We start from the raw sequence: 21,896 nt of genomic DNA, 5'->3' as shown, positions 1-21,896 counted from the left end.
GGCTTCCTGGGAATTGTAGTTAAGAACATAAGAACAGTCCCACTGGATCAGGCCAAAGGCCCACCTAGTCCAGCTTCCTGTATCTCACAGCGGCCCACCAAATGCCCCAGGGAGCACACCAGATAACAAGAGACCTCATCCTGGTGCCCTCCCTTGCATCTGGCATTCTGAAATAACCCATTTCTAAAATCAGGAGGTTGCGCATACACATCATGGCTTGTACCCCAGAATGGATTTTTCCTCCAGAAACTTGTCCAATCCCCTTTTAAAGGCATCCAGGCCAGATGCTGTCACCACATCCTGTGGCAAGGAGTTCCACAGACCAACCACACACTGAGTAAAAAAATATTTTCTTTTGTCTGTCCTAACCCTCCCAACACTCAATTTTAGTGGATGTCCCCTGGTTCTGGTGTTGTGTGAGAGTGTAAAGGGCATCTCCCTATCCACTCTGTCCATCCCCTGCATAATTTTGTATGTCTCAATCATGTCCCCCCTCAGGCGTCTCTTTTCTAGGCTGAAGAGGCCCAAACGCCGTAGCCTTTCCTCATAAGGAAGGTGCCCCAGCCCCGTAATCATCTTAGTCGCTCTCTTTTGCACCTTTTCCATTTCCACTATGTCTTTTTTGAGATGCGGCGACCAGAACTGGACACAATACTCCAGGTGTGGCCTTACCATAGATTTGTACAACGGCATTATAATACTAGCCGTTTTGTTCTCAATACCCTTCCTAATGATCCCAAGCATAGAATTGGCCTTCTTCACTGCCGCAGCACATTGGGTCGACACTTTCATCGACCTGTCCACCACCACCCAAGATCTCTCTCCTGATCTGTCTCCGGCAGCTCAGAACCCATCAGCCTATATCTAAAGTTTTGATCCTTTGCCCTAATTTGCATGACTTTACACTTACTGACATTGAAGCACATCTGCCATTTTGCTGCCCATTCTGCCAGTCTGGAGAGATCCTTCTGCATAATGTCTGCATAATATACGTCTGCATAATGTAGAAAAGATTGCTGTCCAAGCACTTCTCACAGGTGTTCAGGTGCCGCAGTGTGCCATGTAAGCGGCCCCTCCCACTTGCTGTCAGGGCCATTCCAGACTGTGATGGCAACGCACGGGTGCTCATTCGAGTGCCTGCGCTTTGCAGTCATTGCCCGGAATGTCTCCGACGGTGAATGGAAGGAGCCACGTAGATGCTGCATTGCAGCACCTGCAGTTCTTACGATGCCGCCCCCCCTCTGGCTATACTACCTCTCCTGGCTTCCTGTTCAATGGTCTGCCCACCTGCTCAGTTCTTTAGGTCCAAAAGTGCTGATAGTGATTTTCCAGGGCTGAAATATGCACAAAAAAGCCCACTTGAAGACATGGCTGGTTTCCCAATGACCCTCTCTCTGCAAGAATATCTCTTGTGAATGTCCATCATAAAATCTCAACTGGAGGCATACATGAGCTGGGAGTTGGCCCAGGGATGAGCTGCCCTGCAGATGAGGCTCAGCTGGGACGCGCTGCACCTGTGGCCTCTTCCTGGGCATCATTACTGGATTCGCAGGATTGTTGCAAAGCTTTCAAATAAGCAGGGTGTGTTTTTGTGATTGCTTTTTGATGGCAGTTGTTGAATATCGATGGGCTTCGGCACATAATTAGGAAATGGTGCTTATTGTTTTGCAACAGATTGTTGTGCAGAAGGGAATCTGTAGTGGTGGTGGCCCCACTGACTCCCCAGTGTTGCAAAGGCAAGAAAAGCTACACTTCTCTAAACACGTGTTTTTCTGTGCAAATTCCTCTAAACCAGTGGTCTTTTATGCCACAGCCCCCAAAATTAATCAATTAATGCCTGCGTACATACAGACAGACAGAAAGAGAATGGATACCCACCGTCAATCCCATCCCCTCTCCCGGGGTCCGATCTGCTCACTCCCTGTGCTCACAACTGCCCACTCCCCACCCCCATTACGCCATCCCAGCACTGTTCACTACAGCCCCACTGGAGCAGGCCATAGGCCCATCTAGTCCAGCTTCCTGTATCTCACAGCGGCCCACCAAATGCCCCAGGGAGCACACCTGATAACAAGAGACCTGCAAGGCCTCCTGGGAATTGTAGTTAAGAACATAAGAACATAAGAACAGCCCCACTGGATCAGGCCATAGGCCCATCTAGTCCAGCTTCCTGTATCTCACAGCGGCCCACCAAATGCCCCAGGGAGCACACCAGATAACAAGAGACCTGCAAGGCCTCCTGGGAATTGTAGTTAAGAACATAAGAACAGCCCCACTGGATCAGGCCATAGGCCCATCTCGTCCAGCTTCCTGTATCTCACAGCGGCCCACCAAATGCCCCAGGGAGCACACCAGACAACAAGAGACCTGCAAGGCCTCCTGGGAATTGTAGTTAAGAACATAAGAACAGCCCCACTGGATCAGGCCATAGGCCCATCTCGTCCAGCTTCCTGTATCTCACAGCGGCCCACCAAATGCCCCAGGGAGCACACCAGGTAACAAGAGACCGCATCCTGGTGCCCTCCCTTGCATCTGGCATTCAGACATCGCCCATTTCTAAAATCAGGAGGTTGCGCATACACATCATGGCTTGTACCCCGTAATGGATTTTTCCTCCAGAAACTTGTCCAATCCCCTTGTCCATCCAGACCAAATGCCGTCACCACATCCTGTGGCAAGGGGTTCCACAGACCGACCACACGCTGAGTAAAGAAATATTTTCTTTTGTCTGTCCTAACCCTCCCAACACTCAATTTTAGAGGATGTCCCCTGGTTCTGGTGTTATGTGAGAGTGTAAAGAGCATCTCCCTATCCACTCTGTCCATCCCCTGCATAATTTTGTATGTCTCAATCATGTCCCCCCTCAAGCGTCTCTTTTCTAGGCTGAAGAGGCCCAAACGCCGTAGCCTTTCCTCATAAGGAAGGTGCCCCAGCCCAGTAATCATCTTAGTCGCTCTCTTTTGCACCTTTTCCATTTCCACTATGTCTTTTTTGAGATGTGGCGACCAGAACTGGACACGATACTCCAGGTGTGGCCTTACCATCGCTTTGTACAACAGCATTACAATATTAGCCGTTTTGTTCTCATCTTTGAACTGTCACCAGATATTCTTATCAGAGAAAGCAAAAAAGGTTGACCTGAAGCCTGGCATTGGTGAGAGCTGTTTTAGCACAATTGCTTAGAATTTGAGCAGCGCTGGGACACCATCTCCTGGCATCTGAAGGGGTGCACCAGTTGCCTCCCCCTTTCCCTGGCGGTGCTCCAGTCCAGGGGTCTTCAACCTATTTAGCTCCTGCAAATTGCTGTGATCCCACACCTGAGGCTTCACAGCCCCATTGGGGTCATAACCCCCAGGATGAAGAACACTGCTCTGAAAGATTTCTAGATTCAGGAGCTCCTTTTCTGTGGTAGGTTTACAGTAAAATCAACTGTCCTTTTGTAAATGTATTAAGGGCAACGTGGGCAAATTGCCAGGTTTGTGGGTACAGCTTTTTGGAAGCCTTTAGCCCCTGCACTTGCACACCCCTGGCATCCAGATCATCACTGACGGAAATGGCGACATGCTTGCAGCAACCCAGTCCTCGTACCAAAGATTCATGCCTGAGCTCGACCCCATCACACACTTGCACACATCCAGGTCCTGGGTTGCACCTCTGCAACTGGTATTGACAGGAAAACGGCCTCTGAACCTAGAGAAGTTGCTAAATAGATGGCTGCAGCACACCGCAGGCAGAGCAGAGCTGGCATCAATGCACTCGGGGATGAATGCAGCCCAGGCAGCAATCTTGGGGGTCAGAGTAGGAGCCCTCTGTTTAGCCAGAACATTGGAGGGGGTGCCGTTGGAAATGTGGAGCACCTGCCCCCTTTCAGAAGGGCTGTGCATTTGTGCATCAAGCATGGCAATGGCCAGAAGAGAACTACTCCCTTTGCCAAAGGGAGGGGCCTCTAGCCATGGACCCTTGAGGATCCAGGCTGTCTCCCTTCTCCTTGCACCACCTCCACTCTGTCTGAAACGAGAGACCTACAAGAAGCCCTGCTCCACCCTCCCCTGTTGAGATGGCTCCCTGTCCTGCTGTAAACGTCCCTTCCTGCCAGAAGGCATTGTCCTAATTGGCTCTGATTGTTTTGTTGCTCTCCAGTTGGTTCTTCTGGGTTGCATTGTTCTGATCATGCTTCAGTGATTGATTATCTGTGTCCCTTGTTTTCTCTCTGATGTTTGGTTAATTACTATGTCAGTGTATTTTGTTGGAAGCTGCCTTGAGTTGCCTCCTGCAGGGTTGGAATGGCCAAATCATTCTTGCACCCAGCACATCCGCCTGCTTCTGGGCTTGTATGGGGACCAGTTCAGCAGAATGTGCTCCTGCAGCAGCCCCACTGAAACACTTGCGGTCCGTTGGCTCCCTGGCACAGTTGCATCCCTTTCCATGCAGGAGAATTGCTCCACGGATGGGGCCCAGAGGCTTCCTTTCATTCCTGCACTTTAAATCGGGCCTTTGATACTTTTTGATGTGTTTGCTCACCCTTCCTTTGTGGTGTCTGTTCTTGGCAGCTTGACATTTCTTCTCCCACTTAGAACTTAGTGCGGCGTCTTCTCCTTCCAAGGCACACCAGCCTCTGTTCAAATCCTGGCAGTCACCACTTTTGACTGCTCTGCTGGAACAGGGGCTGTTGTGTTCCTGTCCTTGTGACAGGCCCTGTTTGTCCCTCGCTTCCACCTGATGTGCCGCTGGCTTTCATCTGCAGCAGTCTTAGCCCATTATGGGTTCAGGAGCTGCAGTTTTCAGCTTGGCAGGATCTTTTGTTCTGCTCTTCGGAGTGTGCGGCTTCCCAGCACTGTGTTTGCAGAGGGGGGAGACCTTGAGGCACTCGCAATGGGGGCAGCAGCTTAGCCATTCCAAAACCTGCACTGAGGAAGGTGTTTGTTGCGGAGGCAGCCCCTGCTACAGAATGGCACTTCTTCTGTAGGTAAACGGCTCTGCTTTGGGAAAGGAAGGGCCATGAACTATATTAGTTGTCCTACTTCTGGACCTTGAACAACAGCTGCAGTCACAAGATGAGCAGAGGATGCTTTGCCTGCCATAGAAAGGTGTGGGAATGTCTCACCTGCCTGGTCTGGTTGTGCCGAAACCATCCAGTGTCTATGCCAGGTTGCTGGGGACCCTGGGAGGAGCCTTGAACTAGGTTCCCCCCCCCCATGGTGTCTCCTGCCATCCCCTTGATACTATCTGCTGTCGGCAACCTTCAGTCTCGAAAGACTCTGGTATCACGCTCTGAAAGGTGGTTCTGGAACAGCGTCTAGTGTGGCTGAAAAGGTCAATTCAGGAGTGAAAATCCCTTCCACACCAGGAGCAAGTGCAGTCTGTCCCTGGTCTGTCTCCCTGGCTATGGGCCTTCCTTCTTTGCCTCTTTGCCTCAGACTGCTGGCCAAGTGTCTCTTCAAACTGGGAAAGGCCATGCTGCACAGCCTGCCTCCAAGCGGGCCGCTCAGAGGCCAGGGTTTCCCACCTGTTGAGGTCCACTCCTAAGGCCTTCAGATCCCTCTTGCAGATGTCCTTGTATCGCAGCTGTGGTCTACCTGTAGGGCGCTTTCCTTGCACGAGTTCTCCATAGAGGAGATCCTTTGGGATCCGGCCATCATCCATTCTCACGACATGACCGAGCCAACGCAGGCGTCTCTGTTTCAGCAGTGCATACATGCTAGGGATTCCAGCACATTCCAGGACTGTGCTGGATGCTATCAGTGCCACCATTACTGAAGATGCAGGGGCAATAATTCAGGGGCAATAGTCCCTCTATTTTCCCCACACTGTGTGGAACAGTTAACCACCTGAGGTGAATATAACCAATGTAATTTTAAAATGGGCATGTCTAGTCTGACCCCTCGGCTTGCATGTTGATCACACATGGTGAAGGACTATGCAGTCAGTCTACTCTTAGCTTATTTGAATGAAACACTAACAGTCCAATCCTTTTTTTGTGGCCTGCTGCCAGACCCAGCATTCTGGCGGCAGAACATGCTTTTGGGCTGTCATTAAAGGTGATCCAGAAGCAGGAATACCTGCAGCATGGAGAGGTCCATGGAGGCCCGGCCTGAGACTAATGATGGTGAATTGGCAGCAGGGGTGGAACTGGATGGGACAGTGGTGTACCTGAGTGGGGGAAGGGGTGAAAATACCCTGGGTGTCAGACTTGGGTGGGTGGCAGAGCCCCCCCATCCACCCCCCACTGTGGCATTCAGTTAGCATGCTGATCTGAGGACTGAGCCTACTTGTGGCCTCCTCAGCCCTCAGAAAATGTGGGGGGAGGCAGTAGATATGGCGGACCACACCTCCAGGGGACGGTACCACTGGGGGGGTGTCCCAGGTGGGGCAGTGGCCAAGAGCTCCACTGGGGCAGGAAGGGGATGGGAGATGGGAGGGGTGGCGCCTGGCGACTTGTGCCAGATGTCGTCCCCTCTGAAGCAAGCTGCCACACCTCTTTGTCTCATTGGAGACTAATTGGTGATTGGAAGACTTTCCCCATCCTTTCTGTAAGTCATCCAGTCACCCCTCCCCTCTCCACAGCATGCAGCGCAGCTCATTTCAGTGCAGCTGCATGCTGTGGCAGGGAAAACCATAGGATTGGGTCGGAACAGAACTCCATGAATGACCTCAATCCCTTTGCATTGCAATATATTTTTAAAAATTTATTTCCAAAGTAAAATGGAGCAACTCTAGAAAGGTTCTGCTACCAGCAATTATTGCTGTCATGACTTGGCACTATGCTCATCTTATCCACATTTACTGCCCAGTCCTAACCAACTTTCCAGTACTGATGTTGCCAGGGCACATGCTGCGTTCTAGGAAGGGAGTGTCAGTGGCGGACCTCCCCACAAGGCACCCTGGGGCAAAGGTTCGTGATGACCCCCCAGCACGAAGCTTCCCCCCCCCCATTCACCTGGAGTGAAACAGAGCCTTGCACGTCTCCAGGACCAACTGGAGAAGTCCTGAGACTTCCTTGGGCTCAGATTTCCAGGATTTCTCCAAGCACCAACATACAACACGGAAAAAGCACATAGTCAAATGGACCTGCATTCCCCTCCCTCTCAAGCAGCTTACTTAAATATACAGGAGTAAAGACCACCACATCACACCACATCCGACGGGCGGACTTCCCCCAAATGAGGAGGCTGGTTAGAAGGAGGTTGAAAGGGAGGGTAAAAAGAGTCCAATCTCTCCAGAGTGCATGGAGGCTGCTTAAAACAACAGTAATAGAGGCCCAGCAGAGGTGTATACCGCAAAGAAAGAAGGGTTCCACTAAATCCAGGAGGGTACCCGCATGGCTAACCAGCCAAGTTAGAGAGGCTGTGAAGGGCAAGGAAGCTTCCTTCCGTAAATGGAAGTCTTGCCCTAATGAGGAGAATAAAAAGGAACATAAACTGTGGCAAAAGAAATGTAAGAAGGTGATACGGGAGGCCAAGCGAGACTATGAGGAACGCATGGCCAGCAACATTAAGGGGAATAATAAAAGCTTCTTCAAATATGTTAGAAGCAGGAAACCCGCCAGAGAAGAGGTTGGCCCTCTGGATGGTGAGGGAGGGAAAGGGAAGATAAAAGGAGACTTAGAGATGGCAGAGAAATTAAATGAGTTCTTTGCATCTGTTTTCACGGCAGAAGACCTCGGGCAGATACCGCTGCCCAAATGGGCCCTCCTGACCGAGAAGTTAAGTCAGATAGAGGTTAAAAGAGAAGATGTTTCAGACCTCATTGATAGATTAAAGATCAATAAGTCACCGGGCCCTGATGGCATCCACCCAAGAGTTATTAAAGAATTGAAGAATGAAGTTGCAGATTTCTTGACTAAGGTATGCAACTTGTCCCTCAAAACGGCCATGGTGCCAGAAGATTGGAGGATAGCAAATGTCATGCCTATTTTTAAAAAGGGAAAGAGGGGGTACCCGGGAAACTATAGGCCGGTCAGCCTAACATCCATACCGGGTAAGATGGTGGAATGCTTCATCAAAGATAGGATCTCAAAACACATAGATGAACAGGCCTTGCTGAGGGAGAGTCAGCATGGCTTCTGTAAGGGTAAGTCTTGCCTCACGAACCTTATAGAATTCTTTGAAAAGGTCAACAGGCATGTGGATGTGGGAGAACCCGTGGACATTATATATCTGGACTTTCAGAAGGCGTTTGACACGGTCCCTCACCAAAGGCTACTGAAAAAACTCCACAATCAGGGAATTAGAGGACAGGTCCTCTTGTGGATTGAGAACTGGTTGGAGGCCAGGAAGCAGAGAGTGGGTGTCAATGGGCAATTTTCACAATGGAGAGAGGTGAAAAGCGGTGTGCCCCAAGGATCTGTCCTGGGACCGGTGCTTTTCAACCTCTTCATAAATGACCTGGAGACAGGGTTGAGCAGTGAAGTGGCTAAGTTTGCAGATGACACCAAACTTTTCCGAGTGGTAAAGACCAGAAGTGATTGTGAGGAGCTCCAGAAGGATCTCTCCAGACTGGCAGAATGGGCAGCAAAATGGCAGATGCGCTTCAATGTCAGTAAGTGTAAAGTCATGCACATTGGGGCAAAAAATCAAAACTTCACATATAGGCTGATGGGTTCTGAGCTGTCTGTGACAGATCAGGAGAGAGATCTTGGGGTGGTGGTGGACAGGTCGATGAAAGTGTCGACCCAATGTGCGGCGGCAGTGAAGAAGGCCAATTCTATGCTTGGGATCATTAGGAAGGGTATTGAGAACAAAACGGCTGATATTATAATGCCGTTGTACAAATTTATGGTAAGGCCACACCTGGAGTATTGTGTCCAGTTCTGGTCGCCACATCTCAAAAAAGACATAGTGGAAATGGAAAAGGTGCAAAAGAGAGCGACTAAGATGATTACGGGGCTGGGGCACCTTCCTTATGAGGAAAGGCTACGGCATTTGGGCCTCTTCAGCCTAAAAAGAGACGCCTGAGGGGGGACATGATTGAGACATACAAAATTATGCATGGGATGGACAGAGTGGATAGGGAGATGCTCTTTACACTCTCACATAACACCAGAACCAGGGGACATCCACTAAAATTGAGTGTTGGGTGGGTTAGGACAGACAAAAGAAAATATTTCTTTACTCAGCGTGTGGTTGGTCTGTGGAACTCCTTGCCACAGGATGTGGCAATTGCAACTGACCTAGATGCCTTTAAGAGGGGATTGTACAAATTTCTGGAGGAAAAATGCATCATGGGTTATAAGCCATGATGCATATGTGCAACCCCCTGATTTTAGAAATGGGCTATTTCAGAATGCCAGATTCAAGGGAGGACACCAGGATGAGGTCTCTTGTTGTCTGGTGTGCTCCCACATCCACTAAAATTGAGTGTTGGGTGGGTTAGGACAGACAAAAGAAAATATTTCTTTACTCAGCGTGTGGTCGGTCTGTGGAACTCCTTGCCACAGGATGTGGTGATGGCGTCTAGCCTAGACGCCTTTAAAAGGGGATTGGACAAGTTTCTGGAGGAAAAATCCATTATGGGGTACAAGCCATGATGTGTATGCACAACCTCCTGATTTTAGAAATGGGTTATGTCAGAATGCCAGATGCAAGGGATGGCACCAGGATGAGGTCTCTTGTTATCTGGTGTGCTCCCTGGGGCATTTGGTGGGCCGCTGTGAGATACAGGAAGCTGGACTAGATGGGCCTATGGCCTGATCCAGTGGGGCCGTTCTTATGTTCTTATGTTCTTATCACAGAAAACCCCTACAGCGTGCTCTGGGGTCCAGGGAGGTCTCCCCGACTGTCGGAAAGCTTTGTAAGGCCTTCAGAGGGCACAAAAAGTTCCTTCTGCTTTTTTGGGAAAATCAGGAAGTGTTGTTTTTAGACTTTTAGAAGCTGTTCTGAGGGCTGGGCTGGGCAGTCTACTCTAGTTGTGTTTGGTTGGGTGGACCAGAATCTCTCAGGGGACCAGAGGCTGAGCATGGGCCAGAAGGAGACCTGCTTTGGGCCCCATTTGTCCGTGCCAGAGTTTGGAGACCCCGATCTAGTGAATGCTGGGCATCCTGCTAAAATGGTAACAGACCCTCTACAAACATCCTTTGTATGTCTACTCAGAAGTCACAGCCCAGTCCTGTGCTACCTGGAGCGCAGGGTTGCTGCACGGCCAAAATGGCAGCCGTGGCATCCAACATGCCCTGGGCACCGCTGCCGCCTCCTTGGGAGAAGGGAACTTTCATCCCCTTCCCTCACATAAGGAAAGTAGCCCTGCAATGGGGCTACCTGATTCTGCATCTGCTGTTCAAGTGTGCGCAGAGTCACAGAGTTCCATGTCAAGCCGAGAGTCTCGATGTGGGGTTCTGAATATGGTGAAGCTGAGTTTCACTGGTCCCTCCCCTTCCCATCCTGCTCCCTCCCCACCATGCGACCTCTCGTCCCCCTTCCCCCTCTCCCACACACCTCTCACCATGACCGCCGAGTGGAGGTTCACCGGCCTCCCACTGGCGTTGGCCCAGCACAAGCTTGCGCTGGGCTAACTCTGGTGCTTGACCAGCGCTAAGCCCCTCAACGTGCCTTACAGCACATTTGCAACAGTGCAAGCTCAGGATTGGACTCTCAGCCTCATTGCGTTCATTAGGATTTAGAGCCCGACCCTATGGGCTTCAGCACTGGCGGTGGGGAGTGACCAGTGAGGGGCCTGGGCCTCTATTTTTCTTTTTCAGCAGACCCACGACCCATCGCTCACTCTAGAAAGTGGGAGTAGTTCTGATTGGGCAGCAGTGGGTGTGTCTGTGTGTGTCCTAGCAGCATAGACAGAAGAGCTTTCAGATTCCCTCTCCAGACAATGAGATGAGTCACCCTAGGATGTTGTGATGTACTTTTGGGGACGTCCCCCTGTGTACATAGAAATCACGACATTGTTTTGGGGCTCATCCATTTCATCAACTTCCCAAGTTAACTAGACAACAGAATGATGTGAGGTTTGCCGTATTGCAAATGCCAAACTGTAGCTACTGGTGTTGCATCCCCATGTTTGCCAGTGACCCAAAGCCCTGCCTGATTCCTCTCCTGGTTCTCTTTTCACAGCCTCTCCCTCGATCAAGCTCCTGGTGGACGACCCCATTGTGGTGAACCCTGGGGAGGCCATGACCTTGGTGTGTGTCACGACAGGTGGGGAGCCGCTCCCAACTCTGACTTGGGTGAGATCCATCGGAGCCCTGCCTGAGAAGACGGTTCTGAAGGGCGGGACGCTGACCATCCCGGCCATCACGTCTGATGACGCCGGTACCTACAGCTGCATTGCCAACAACAATGTGGGGAATCCAGCAAAAAAGTCCACTAACATCATTGTCCGAGGTAAGAGCCGTCGTGGGTTACAACACTGGCCACTGGGTGGATCCGGTGTGTGATGTTCACATTCTGGCTTTCCCATGACTGCTGATAGAGCAGGAATTGATGCCCTTTGTCCCAGTAGGAGTGCTTGGAGGAGTCACCCAGATTCCCTCCAGTTGCACAATTCAAGAGCCAAGATGCGCAGTAGAAGAGTTCATGCAAGAGCCACAGAATTCCATTGATGCCATTGTTGGTTTCTGGAAGATACAGATTTATATGTGAACAAATATACAGTGGTTTTGTTGTTGTTTTGCAGTCGGGGCTCTTATTAGCTCTTATTTTTGCAGCCAATATGGGGCTCTTATTGGCATCTCAGGTACCATTTTCCCAGAGGGATGTAGGAAGCTTTACGCTGTGCTCATACTTCTATCCCATCCAGCACCCCCAGTCATTTCATACCACACCTCTGCAATCTTGTGTCTCATTGTACCAAATGTAGCTCATGAGCAAAGTATTGAGTCCACCAGTTGGCATGATACCTTTGGGCAAGCTCATACAAGCAGCAAAACCAGGAGGCTTTATGGAGCATGGAGCCTGTGGTTGTGGTGGCCTATGGCCTGCATGTTGGGTCACAAATTGTAGGTGGTTGATCAGGTTGTAGGTGGTTCAGCAGAAATGCCTCACTAGGACCACCCCAGCCGCCCATATGTTCCGGGCAGGGTGGTTGGCCTCCCTTGGCGTTCTGCTCCACGGGCATGCAGGGCTGTGCAGTCAGTTCTCATTAATCACTGGGGTTAGGTTTACTAGGAAACCCCGGAGTTGCAGAAACTGCGGTTACAGAATTATTGATTTTATGTGGAAAAGAGCACATGTAGACCAGTTAAACTGATGAGAACAATAGAAGCCAGGATGGGTGTGAAGAGATTACACATGTGGTGACATAGGTAACACTTTTATTGGCATAGGTAAGCTTCAGAAGAGAGACCCTTCTCAGAATGACACTACATTCGGGGCCCAAACTTATCCAACTTTCCTGTGCCAATGCAGCTGCTATGCATCCCTGAGGTAAGGGAACAAAATTTGCTTACCTTGAGGAGGCCTCCATCAGAGGATGCAGTGCATGTCCTATTGGCATGGCTGCATCAGCAGTAGAAACTTGAATAGGATCGGGCTTCAGATCGGCTCCCATTACTTCAGTAAGAAGACACCTTGGCTGACCTCCTGGCCACGGCTGGCTGATCTGTGGACGGATTCTCGTTGGTTGCTTAGCGTTGACATTGTAGATTAATCTACTCAGACTGAGCAGTTCATCTGAAACTGATTTTCTATAACCCAATATGCCCATAACAGTAGCACACAAACTCCACGGTGGGAACTTTCGATAATAACTGGAAATTAATCATACCCTGGGAGGGCTTTGCTGTATCAGAGACATCCTGTTGTGATTATTTTATGAGGGTCGCCACCTCAGTTTGCACTTTATTACCCAGCATAATGTGGTTTTCCTCAGGATGATGAGTCTGAGTGTGTTGCTTGCTGGGAGGTCCCTCAGATCTGCTGAAGTTTGTGCAGAACTGCATTTCCAGCAGGAACGATGGAACGTCTGGTCTCCCAGGGCCATCGCCAGAGGGTACATGAGCATTACTGCTTGGAGAGCAGCCTGCTACGTGTTGGTCCTCAGAGCAAGCTACATTTTAAAACGTCTGCAGGGTCCGGGTAGGCGGGTGGCAGAATTCCCTTAATGTCATGCACACTGGGGCAAAGAATCAAAACTTCACATATAAGCTAATGGGTTCTGAGCTGTCTGTGACAGATCAGGAGAGAGATCTTGGGGTGGTGGTGGGCAGGTCGATGAAAGTGTCGACCCAATGTGCGGCGGCAGTAAAGAAGGCCAATTCTATGCTTGGGATCATTAGGAAAGGTATTGAGAACAAAACGGCTAATATTATAATGCCGTTGTACAAATTGATGGTCAGGCCACACCTGGAGTATTGTGTCCAGTTCTGGTCGCCGCATTTCAAAAAAGACATAGTGGAAATGGAAAAGGTGCAAAAGAGAACAATTAAAATTATAACTGGGCTGGGGGACCTTCCCAATGAGGAAAGGCAACAGTGTTTGGGGCTTTTTGGTCTAGAAAAGTGGCACCTGAGGGGAGGTGCATGATTGAGACATACAAAAATTATGCAGGGGATGAATAGAGGGAATAGAGCAGTGTTTCTCAAACTGTGGGTTGGGACCCACTAGGTGGGTCACGAGCCCATTTCATGTGGATCCCCATTAATTTCAATATTTTAGTTTTGAATTTCAATTTGAATTGAAATATTCAATTGAATATAATTTCAATATATATTTTTAATTTATTAGACTTGATGCTCTCATGGGATGTAACTGCATTTGGGGGAATGTGACAGATCTGTACTTTCAACAGGCTACTATGTATATGTTTTTAACAATGATAGTCAATGTGGCTTACACTTGGGAAGCTGTGGGTAGGATTGCAGCCTAGGATTGTTAAAAATTTCCCTGCTTGATGATGTCACTTCTGGTCATGACATGGTTCCCGACAGATTCTCATTCTAAAAAGTGGGTCCCAGTGCTAAAAGCATGAGAACCACTGGGATAGAGAGATGTTCTTTTCCCTCTAACATAACACCACAACCAGGAGACATCCACTAAAATTGAGTATTGGGAGAGTGAGGACAGACAAAAGAAAATATTTCTTTACCCAGCGTGTAATTAGTCTGTGAAACTCTGTCACAGGAAGTAGTGATGGCATCTCACCTAGATGCCTTAAAAGGGGACTGGACAAATTTCTGAGGGAAAAGTTCATCATGGGTTACAAGTCATGGTAGGTATGTGCAAGCTCCTGGTTTTAGAGGTAGGCTTACTCTGATTGCCAGATGCAGAGAAGGGCACCAGGACGCAGGTTGTGTCTTGTCTTGAAGCATTTGGTGGGCCACTGTGAGATACAGGAAGCTGAACTAGATGGGCCTTTGGCCTGATCCAGCAGGGCTCTTCTTTTGTTCTTCTTTTGTTTTGTTGGAACCATGTTCCAGTGGTTCTCAAACCTTTTAGCACCAGGACCCACTTCTACAAAAGGCAATCTCTTAGGACCCACCAGAAGTGATGCCATTAGCCTGGAAGTGTAGCACCCCCATATGGCAAAATCAAAGTTTACAATAAGTTTAAAAATTAATTTAAAATAAAGAAGAACCCTCCTAACCCCACCAAGCAATTGCTGATCTGTTTAAAAAAAATTCCCAAACATCCCAAAGACTGCAATCCTATCCACACTTACCCGAGAGTAAGGCCCCATTGACTACCATTGTTTAAAGCATATACAGAGCAGCCTGTTAAAAGTACAGCTCTGTAACATTTTCCCAAATGCAGTCGCATACCATGGTAGCCTCAAGTCTAATATATTAAAAAACAAAACAAAATACACATTGAAATGAATGGGAGCTCACCTGAAATTGGCTTGTGGGTCCTGACTCACAGTTTGAGAAACACCACCTTAGACTGAACTGCTAAAAGTCTACAGTCGATTGTTCAAATGCAACTGTATTGTTCAAATGTATTGGGTCTAAATACAGTATGGAGAGGGCTCTTGTCAAGCCCCTTGGCAGTCTCACCCAAGACCCCACCTAGTACCTGGTGCCTTGGGTGGCCCTTCCGGTTGGGTCAGGGATTGATCCTCCAGCAGCTGTCTTTTTCACCCGTCTGCTTTGCAGAAATCAGCAGCCATGGGCCAAATGGGGCAATGATGGAAGTGGGGGATGGGCGGTTTGGATTCAGTGGCAAATGTCCCCTTACCCCAAGGAGACCTTCAACAACCAAAAATCCCTCCGCAGGATGCAGTGGAAGCATCCCATGGAAACAGCTGTGCGGGAAGTTGGATTGGGCTGCAGAACACAAGTACACTAAAACAGGCATTTCTGCATATACAGCAAGTCCTCACTTAGCTTTAAGCGGAAGACTTATAACGAAACCAATTTTACCATTGGCTATTTGATAACCATAAGCAAGAGTTGGGTTTCTACTGTATATTTCTGATCACAAAAACATCACCAAACTTTTAAATAAAGACCCAAAACACTTTTAATCATAAACTGTGAAATAAAGGTGAGTTCTCCAGGCTGGAGAAAACCTACGCAGACAAGGAGAGAATGTACCAACTTCCCGCAGATGGTGGCCGTATCCAGGAATTGATTTTTTTTTTTTAACTTATCAACTTTATAACAAAACAACTTAAAATGAAACGACTTTAAGTAAGAACTTGCTGTACCTGTTCTGCTTTTGGTAGAATGGCTATAAAACCCATAATGCAGTGCCGCCCAGCAAAATTAGTATGTCAAGGCTATGAATATAATACTATAGAACCCAGACAGTGGCATAGCTAGAGGGGTGCGAAGAAGTGCATTTTGCAGGGCTAAGTTTTGCAGGGAGACTTACCGTGGAATGCAAGTTGCCCCTCCCGCCTTCAGAGCTATTCCAGGCAGTGGGAGCAAAACGGAGGTGTACACCCCGAAGGGGAGGGGCATGCAAGGGGCCTCTCCCCTTCAGAGCATATGCCTCTGTTTTTCTCCAGAGGGGAAGAGGAGGGGCCGCTTGCATGCCGCAGTGAGGCTCCCTGAAAAACTTAGTCCTTTGAACCCCATCTAGCTACACCACTGAACCTAGATATAATAAAAGTGTAAAGAAGGTATGCAGAACATGCAACTGAAAAGCAAGTAATATTTCGTGCAGAAATGTATGGATTGTTCCACGGAAATAAACCTATACAATTGCTCCTTGGGATTTCACACATCCTTAACCTAATCTGTGGGGAACATTCTGCACATCTGGAGCTGCTTCTGGGTTATTGAGTGTTGAGTGTCTTCAGCATTTCAAAAGAGCCCAGGGAAGAGGCCCCGTCCAAGATTCTACAAGAGACAGCAAAAATGCAAACTCCGATTCCCCTTGGATACAGATTTCATGAGTCATGGCATAATAATCTAGCCCTCCCGCATATTTATTCATCACAACTCAAGCTTGAGAGCCTCATGAGACTGAACAAAATATAATTAAAATTCTATCTTGATTTTTTTTTTTTCTCAAGAAAATCTGTACTGCCTAATGAATTCCTCAAACAAGAAGGAGATGGGAGAAGAAAATGAAAATACCATAGAAAGAAGTCTGGTAGACTCAGCTGCATCTCCAGTGCCTCAAAGGCTGGCACCCAGTGGCAGAGCTAAGCGGGGTACAAAACACTTAAGTTTTGCAGGGTGTCATGCAAGGGCCCCCCCCTCCCCTTTGGAGCCATTGCAGGTGGTGGGAGCAAAACAGAGGCACATGCTTCGAAGGGGAAGGGCCCCTTGCACCCCACGGTGAGGCTCCCTGCAAACTTAGTGCTTTGATCCCCTCACCACTGCTAGCACCAAGAGGCTGGCAATGGCTTGCCACTTTTTCATTTTGTATGCGGGTCATAAGAACAGCCCCGCTGGATCAGGCCATAGGCCCATCTAGTCCAGCTTCCTGTATCTCACAGCGGCCCACCAAATGCCCCAGGGAGCACACCAGACAACAACAGACCTCATCCTGGTGTCCTCCCTTGAATCTGGCATTCTGAAATAGCCCATTTCTAAAATCAGGGGGTTGCACATATGCATCATGGCTTATAACCCATGATGCATTTTTCCTCCAGAAATTTGTACAATCCCCTCTTAAAGGCATCTAGGTCAGTTGCAATTGCCACATCCTGTGGCAAGGAGTTCCACAGACCAACCACACACTGAGTAAAGAAATATTTTCTTTTCTCTGTCCTAACTCTCCCAACACTCAATTTTAGTGGATGTCCCCTGGTTCTGGTGTTATGTGAGAGTGTAAAGAGCATCTCCCTATCCACTCTTTCCATCCCCTGCGTAATTTTGTATGTCTCAATCCTGTCCCCCCTCAGGCGCCTCTTTTCTAGGCTGTAGAGGCCCAAACGCCATAGCCTTTCCTCATAAGGAAGGTGCCCCAGCCCAGTCGTCATTTTGGTCACTCTCTTCTGCACCTTTTCCACTTCCACCGTGTCCTGTATGCTCAGGGAGGCTTGCAACATTGAAAATCACCAACCTCATGAGTTATTGTATTGGCAACCTTCAGTCTCGAAAGACTATGGTATCGCGCTCTGAAAGGTGGTTCTGGCACAGCGTCTAGTGTGGCTGAAAAGGCCAATCCGGGAGTGAACATGAGTTCACTCCATGAATTATACCAGTATTGTTATCCCCAGATAGCAGAAGGGGGGGCATACAAGAGACTTGCCATGCTGATGGGTTTCTCAGGTCTGCCACTGCAGTACCCCAGTAGGATGCAGGGTCCCTGGCCTTCCTTTAGCTATGTAGGTCAGGGAGTTTCCGCAGCTCACCCTGAAGCACTACATGCTGCTGAACGCATGAAGCGCAATGTACAGCATGTACTAAAAATTGGAGGTGGGGCTGAGCAATGTTTCTGCTCACTGTGGGTCTCTTTGGTTGTGGTCTTCAGTACTCTACATAGCAAATTGCCCATCTCCAAGACAAAAAAAAGCCCAACTGCCCAGTCCTATCCAACTTTTCCAGTGCAGGGTGAGGTAAGGGGTGAAACTGCAGGTTGCCACATACTCCCTGTTGGCCTGACTTTGAGAGCTGTGGAGAGTTGGATGGGTCAGACTCACTATGAGGCAGCAGCTTAGGGCATTCCTGGTCGTGTGACTTTCCTTGTGCGTTTGCTTGCGGATTCAACAAAGTGTGCCTGCGTCACCATTCCGGGAACGGCAGTAGTGTCAGTTTCCGTACATGTGGGGCTAAACGCCAATGATTGCTGGAGCTGTCAGACAATTAATGGCCTCTAAGCTGATGACGCATGTGGCTGTTTATCCGTTAAACCTGCCTGAATGTGTCTATCAGTACTTCTGAACAGGATGACCTGCTCGCTTTGTTTTCAGCAAATGCCTGTATGTGCCATCTTAGAAGCGGGTTTATTTCCAGCAAACGAATTGACTCGCCACTGCCACCCCATTCCACACATTGTGGAGGGGGAAGGATCAGTCCTGGAGTGTTGACTGTCTCCGTTCAGTCCAGCAGGAAGAAGCAGGAGAACATTTTCAACCTTCTCCCACCCAGCCATTTTTTTCTAGTAAGGGGGGGGCAGTTGTTCTGTTGTTCCTACCAACAGGACTGGACTGGATTTGTGACTGCTGCTTTTTGGACATGGGAAGGGGGTCCAAGGCAGCAGCAGCTGCTGCTGTTTTGCTTCAACATTTGAGGGAGGCCCCACAGTTGCCTCTCCCTCCAGCCACGTTTCATTTTGCAGCTGAATTCTCTGTGGCACTGGAGACGTTTCCTACCCAAATGGCCTCACTTGTTGCGTGACACTTGTCATGGGAAGGCTGAGGCCCCACGCCAGCGAATGGCAACCATTCCATGAAAGAGACTGAAGGTTCAGCAGTGGCATCATCACTCCATCACTGAGCTTCTGGGTTGCTGAGCTCTAGAAGTGGCTGTGCAGACCTCAGCTGAGGAGGCCTCCTCCTGCCTAAGCTGCTGCATGCTGGACAGGGAATGGCCGCCGCCTGAGCAGGCAACTCTGCCATTCCCTGCCTGGCTGGTGGCAAACTGGGTCAGAGGCTTTGTCTCCCAAGCCGAGCTCCGTATAGGCCAGGTGACCTTGTAGGTTGCCAACCCTTGCCCTATGCGGCCCACGCTGAACTGAGGCCTGTCTGTGAGAGAGAATCCAGTACCCCTCGGCTTCTAGCACCCATCCCCCCCCCACCAACTGCAATCCGCAGAGACCTTGCAAGCAGGCCTGGTTATTCAAACACAGATTTGATGGCTGCAAAGAAGGAAGCAAGGCCTTGGCAGCCTTCCATATGCAGAAAGGCGCTGCCGAATAGGAGCCCTCCTCAGCTGTCCTAGCGGACAGTGCTCCTCATGCCCGGGGCTTCATCCTGCCACTTGCATGCTTCCCTGGGCTCTCCCAGGGACTAGACTGTGTTTGGAACTTGCAGGATGAGCAGGAGGAGGCATATTCAGAAGCAACAAATCATGGCTGTAAGAGTGGACCAATGTGAGCAGGAAGATCCAGCAAACTGTCCCCACATCAGCAGGCTGGCTGTCTGGTGCCACCCTTAAATCAGCCATGCCCAGTGGCTGATGGGCTCTCCTGTGTTAGGAGATTTCATTAACGGATTTCATTAACTGATTGCATATCTTACAGGTGCTCCTATTTTCTGAGGCCTGCCCCTACTAAATGATTGTCCCTGGTTTTCAGAAATACGTATTTTGCAGAATGTGAGGAGGGAGACTTGATTTCTATGTACTTATCAATTCATTGAATTTTTACTCCACTTTTCTCTTGAGGAGCTGGAAAAACTCCCCTTTCCCCTGAGACCCTGGGTGCCAGCTGCCAGTCAGTGTGCAAGCCAGTGATTTTCAATCTTTTTTGTCTTGTGGCACACTGACAAGGTGCTGAAATTGTCAAGGCACACCATCAGTTTTTTTACGATTGACAAGGCACACCATGCTGTTGGTGGGGGGCTCACATCCCCCAGTGGCTCTACTAATAAATGACCCTCCCCGAACTCTCGCAGCACACCTGAAGACATTTGCAGGCTGCACCATTCACGGCAGAAATGGCTGGTGCAGGCAGTGCTGAGCTCCTTGGGGGCAGCTTCTTGCATGTGTTCCTTCCCTCTGCCCTCCTGCCTGGTCCTCTGTCAAAGTCACCCTCTGTTTCAGTTCAAGACAGAGAGTTGTGGAGATGGGGGTGCTTCTCCTTGCTGTACATTTGCACTTCTTGCTACATGCATGAATAAAAGCACAAATCGACAGCTTTTGCAGTTGAATCAGCTTGTGTGCAGTTTACAACCGGAAATAGAGACTTGAGTTTGCTCTTTGGCCGGGGCCCGTAGCATTTCCTGGATCAATTTTATAGGTGACTCCATATCAAAATGTAGATAGTTTATTGATTGTTGTTGCAACTGCAGCCTTCCGTTAATGTGATGGAACATTGCCGGATACAGTAATGATTATTCTGAAATAATAGCTCGACACTTTTGGTGCCGTGTGGTTGCCTCTCGATAGATTGTGGGAGAGAGCGGTCCAACTCAGGTGAAGGATTGCAAGTAATTGGAGAAACGGAGGAAGACAAAGGAGCTGCATCAAGAGGCAGGCAAAGCCCACAAATGTGGGTCCAAAAATGTGGCTGAAAAGGCCGATTCAGGAGTGACAATCCCTTCCACACTGGGAGCAAGTGCAGTCTGTCCCTGGTCTGTCTCCCTGGCTATGGGCCTTCCTTCTTTGCCTCTTAGCCTCAGACTGTTGGCCAAGTGTCTCTTCAAACTGGGAAAGGCCATGCTGCACAGCCTGCCTCCAAGCGGGCCGCTCAGAGGCCAGGGTTTCCCACTTGTTGAGGTCCACTCCTAAGGCCTTCAGATCCCTCTTGCAGATGTCCTTGTATCGCAGCTGTGGTCTACCTGTAGGGCGCTTTCCTTGCACGAGTTCTCCATAGAAGAGATCCTTTGGGATCCGGCCATCATCCATTCTCATGACATGACCGAGCCAACGCAGGCTTCTCTGTTTCAGCAGCGCATACATGCTAGGGATTCCAGCACGTTCTAGGACTGTGTTGTTTGGAACTTTGTCCTGCCAGGTGATGCCGAGGATGTGTCGGAGGCAGCGCATGTGGAATGCGTTCAGTTTCCTCTTCTGTTGTGAGCGAAGAGTCCATGACTCGCTGCAGTACAGAAGTGTACTCAGGACGCAAGCTCTGTAGACCTGGATCTTGGTATGTTCCGTCAGCTTCTTGTTGGACCAGATTCTCTTTGCGAGTCTGGAAAACATGGTAGCTGCTTTACCAATGCACTTGTTTAGCTCAGTATCGAGAGAAAGAGTGTCGGAGATCGTTGAGCCAAGGTACACAAAGTCATGGACAACCTCCAGTTCATGTGCAGAGATTGTAATGCAGGGAGGTGAGTCCACATCCTGAACCATGACCTGTGTTTTCTTAAGGCTGATCGTCAGTCCAAAATCTTGGCAGGCCTTGCTAAAACGATCCATGAGCTGCTGGAGATCTTTGGCAGAGTGGGTAGTGACAGCTGCATCGTTGACAAAGAGGAAGTCACGCAGACATTTCAGCTGGACTTTGGACTTTGCTCTCAGTCTGGAGAGGTTGAAGAGCTTTCTGTCTGATCAGCGCATATATATATATATATGCTGATGAAGTTGATCACAACTTCATCTATTTCATTGATCCATTATGTGTAAAGTAATTTGTGGAATGGAAAAGAATGACTGGAGAGCCCGCCTTGCCCCCAACCTGCCAAAATTCTGCAAAACAATAACTAATTCCTGTGATCCCAGATGAAGAGAGCCATTTGCAGTGCTTCTCTTGCAAAAGATCAAGTTCTCTTGGCTTTCTTTCTCTTTTTTTAAATAAGCATTTATAAAAAAATTAGAGGTACCAACCTGTGTAAATCCTTCAACAGTATTTGCATTTAAATTGAAAATGTGAATGCATCTGGTCTCATAAGTGGCAAGTAATTACTTGATATTAAAAAGTTTGGAGATGCCCTGGTAGGATAAAGCCTGGCTG

At 49.0% G+C, this 21,896-nt stretch overlaps 1 protein-coding gene across 1 annotated transcript in view; it reads left to right on the top strand.

Moving 5' to 3' along the window:
- The window catches only part of MDGA2 (MAM domain containing glycosylphosphatidylinositol anchor 2), a 385,901-nt gene that overhangs the window by 221,637 nt on the left and 142,368 nt on the right, over positions 1 to 21,896 (top strand). The window contains 1 exon segment of the mRNA XM_066630339.1: positions 11,058 to 11,327. Within this exon segment, the coding sequence (XP_066486436.1) occupies positions 11,058 to 11,327 (270 nt within the window).

This window comes from Tiliqua scincoides, chromosome 1 (genome assembly GCF_035046505.1).
Source record: "Tiliqua scincoides isolate rTilSci1 chromosome 1, rTilSci1.hap2, whole genome shotgun sequence".
NCBI classification, from domain to species: Eukaryota; Metazoa; Chordata; class Lepidosauria; order Squamata; family Scincidae; genus Tiliqua; species Tiliqua scincoides.
This window is presented reverse-complemented; position numbering and strand designations above follow the sequence as displayed.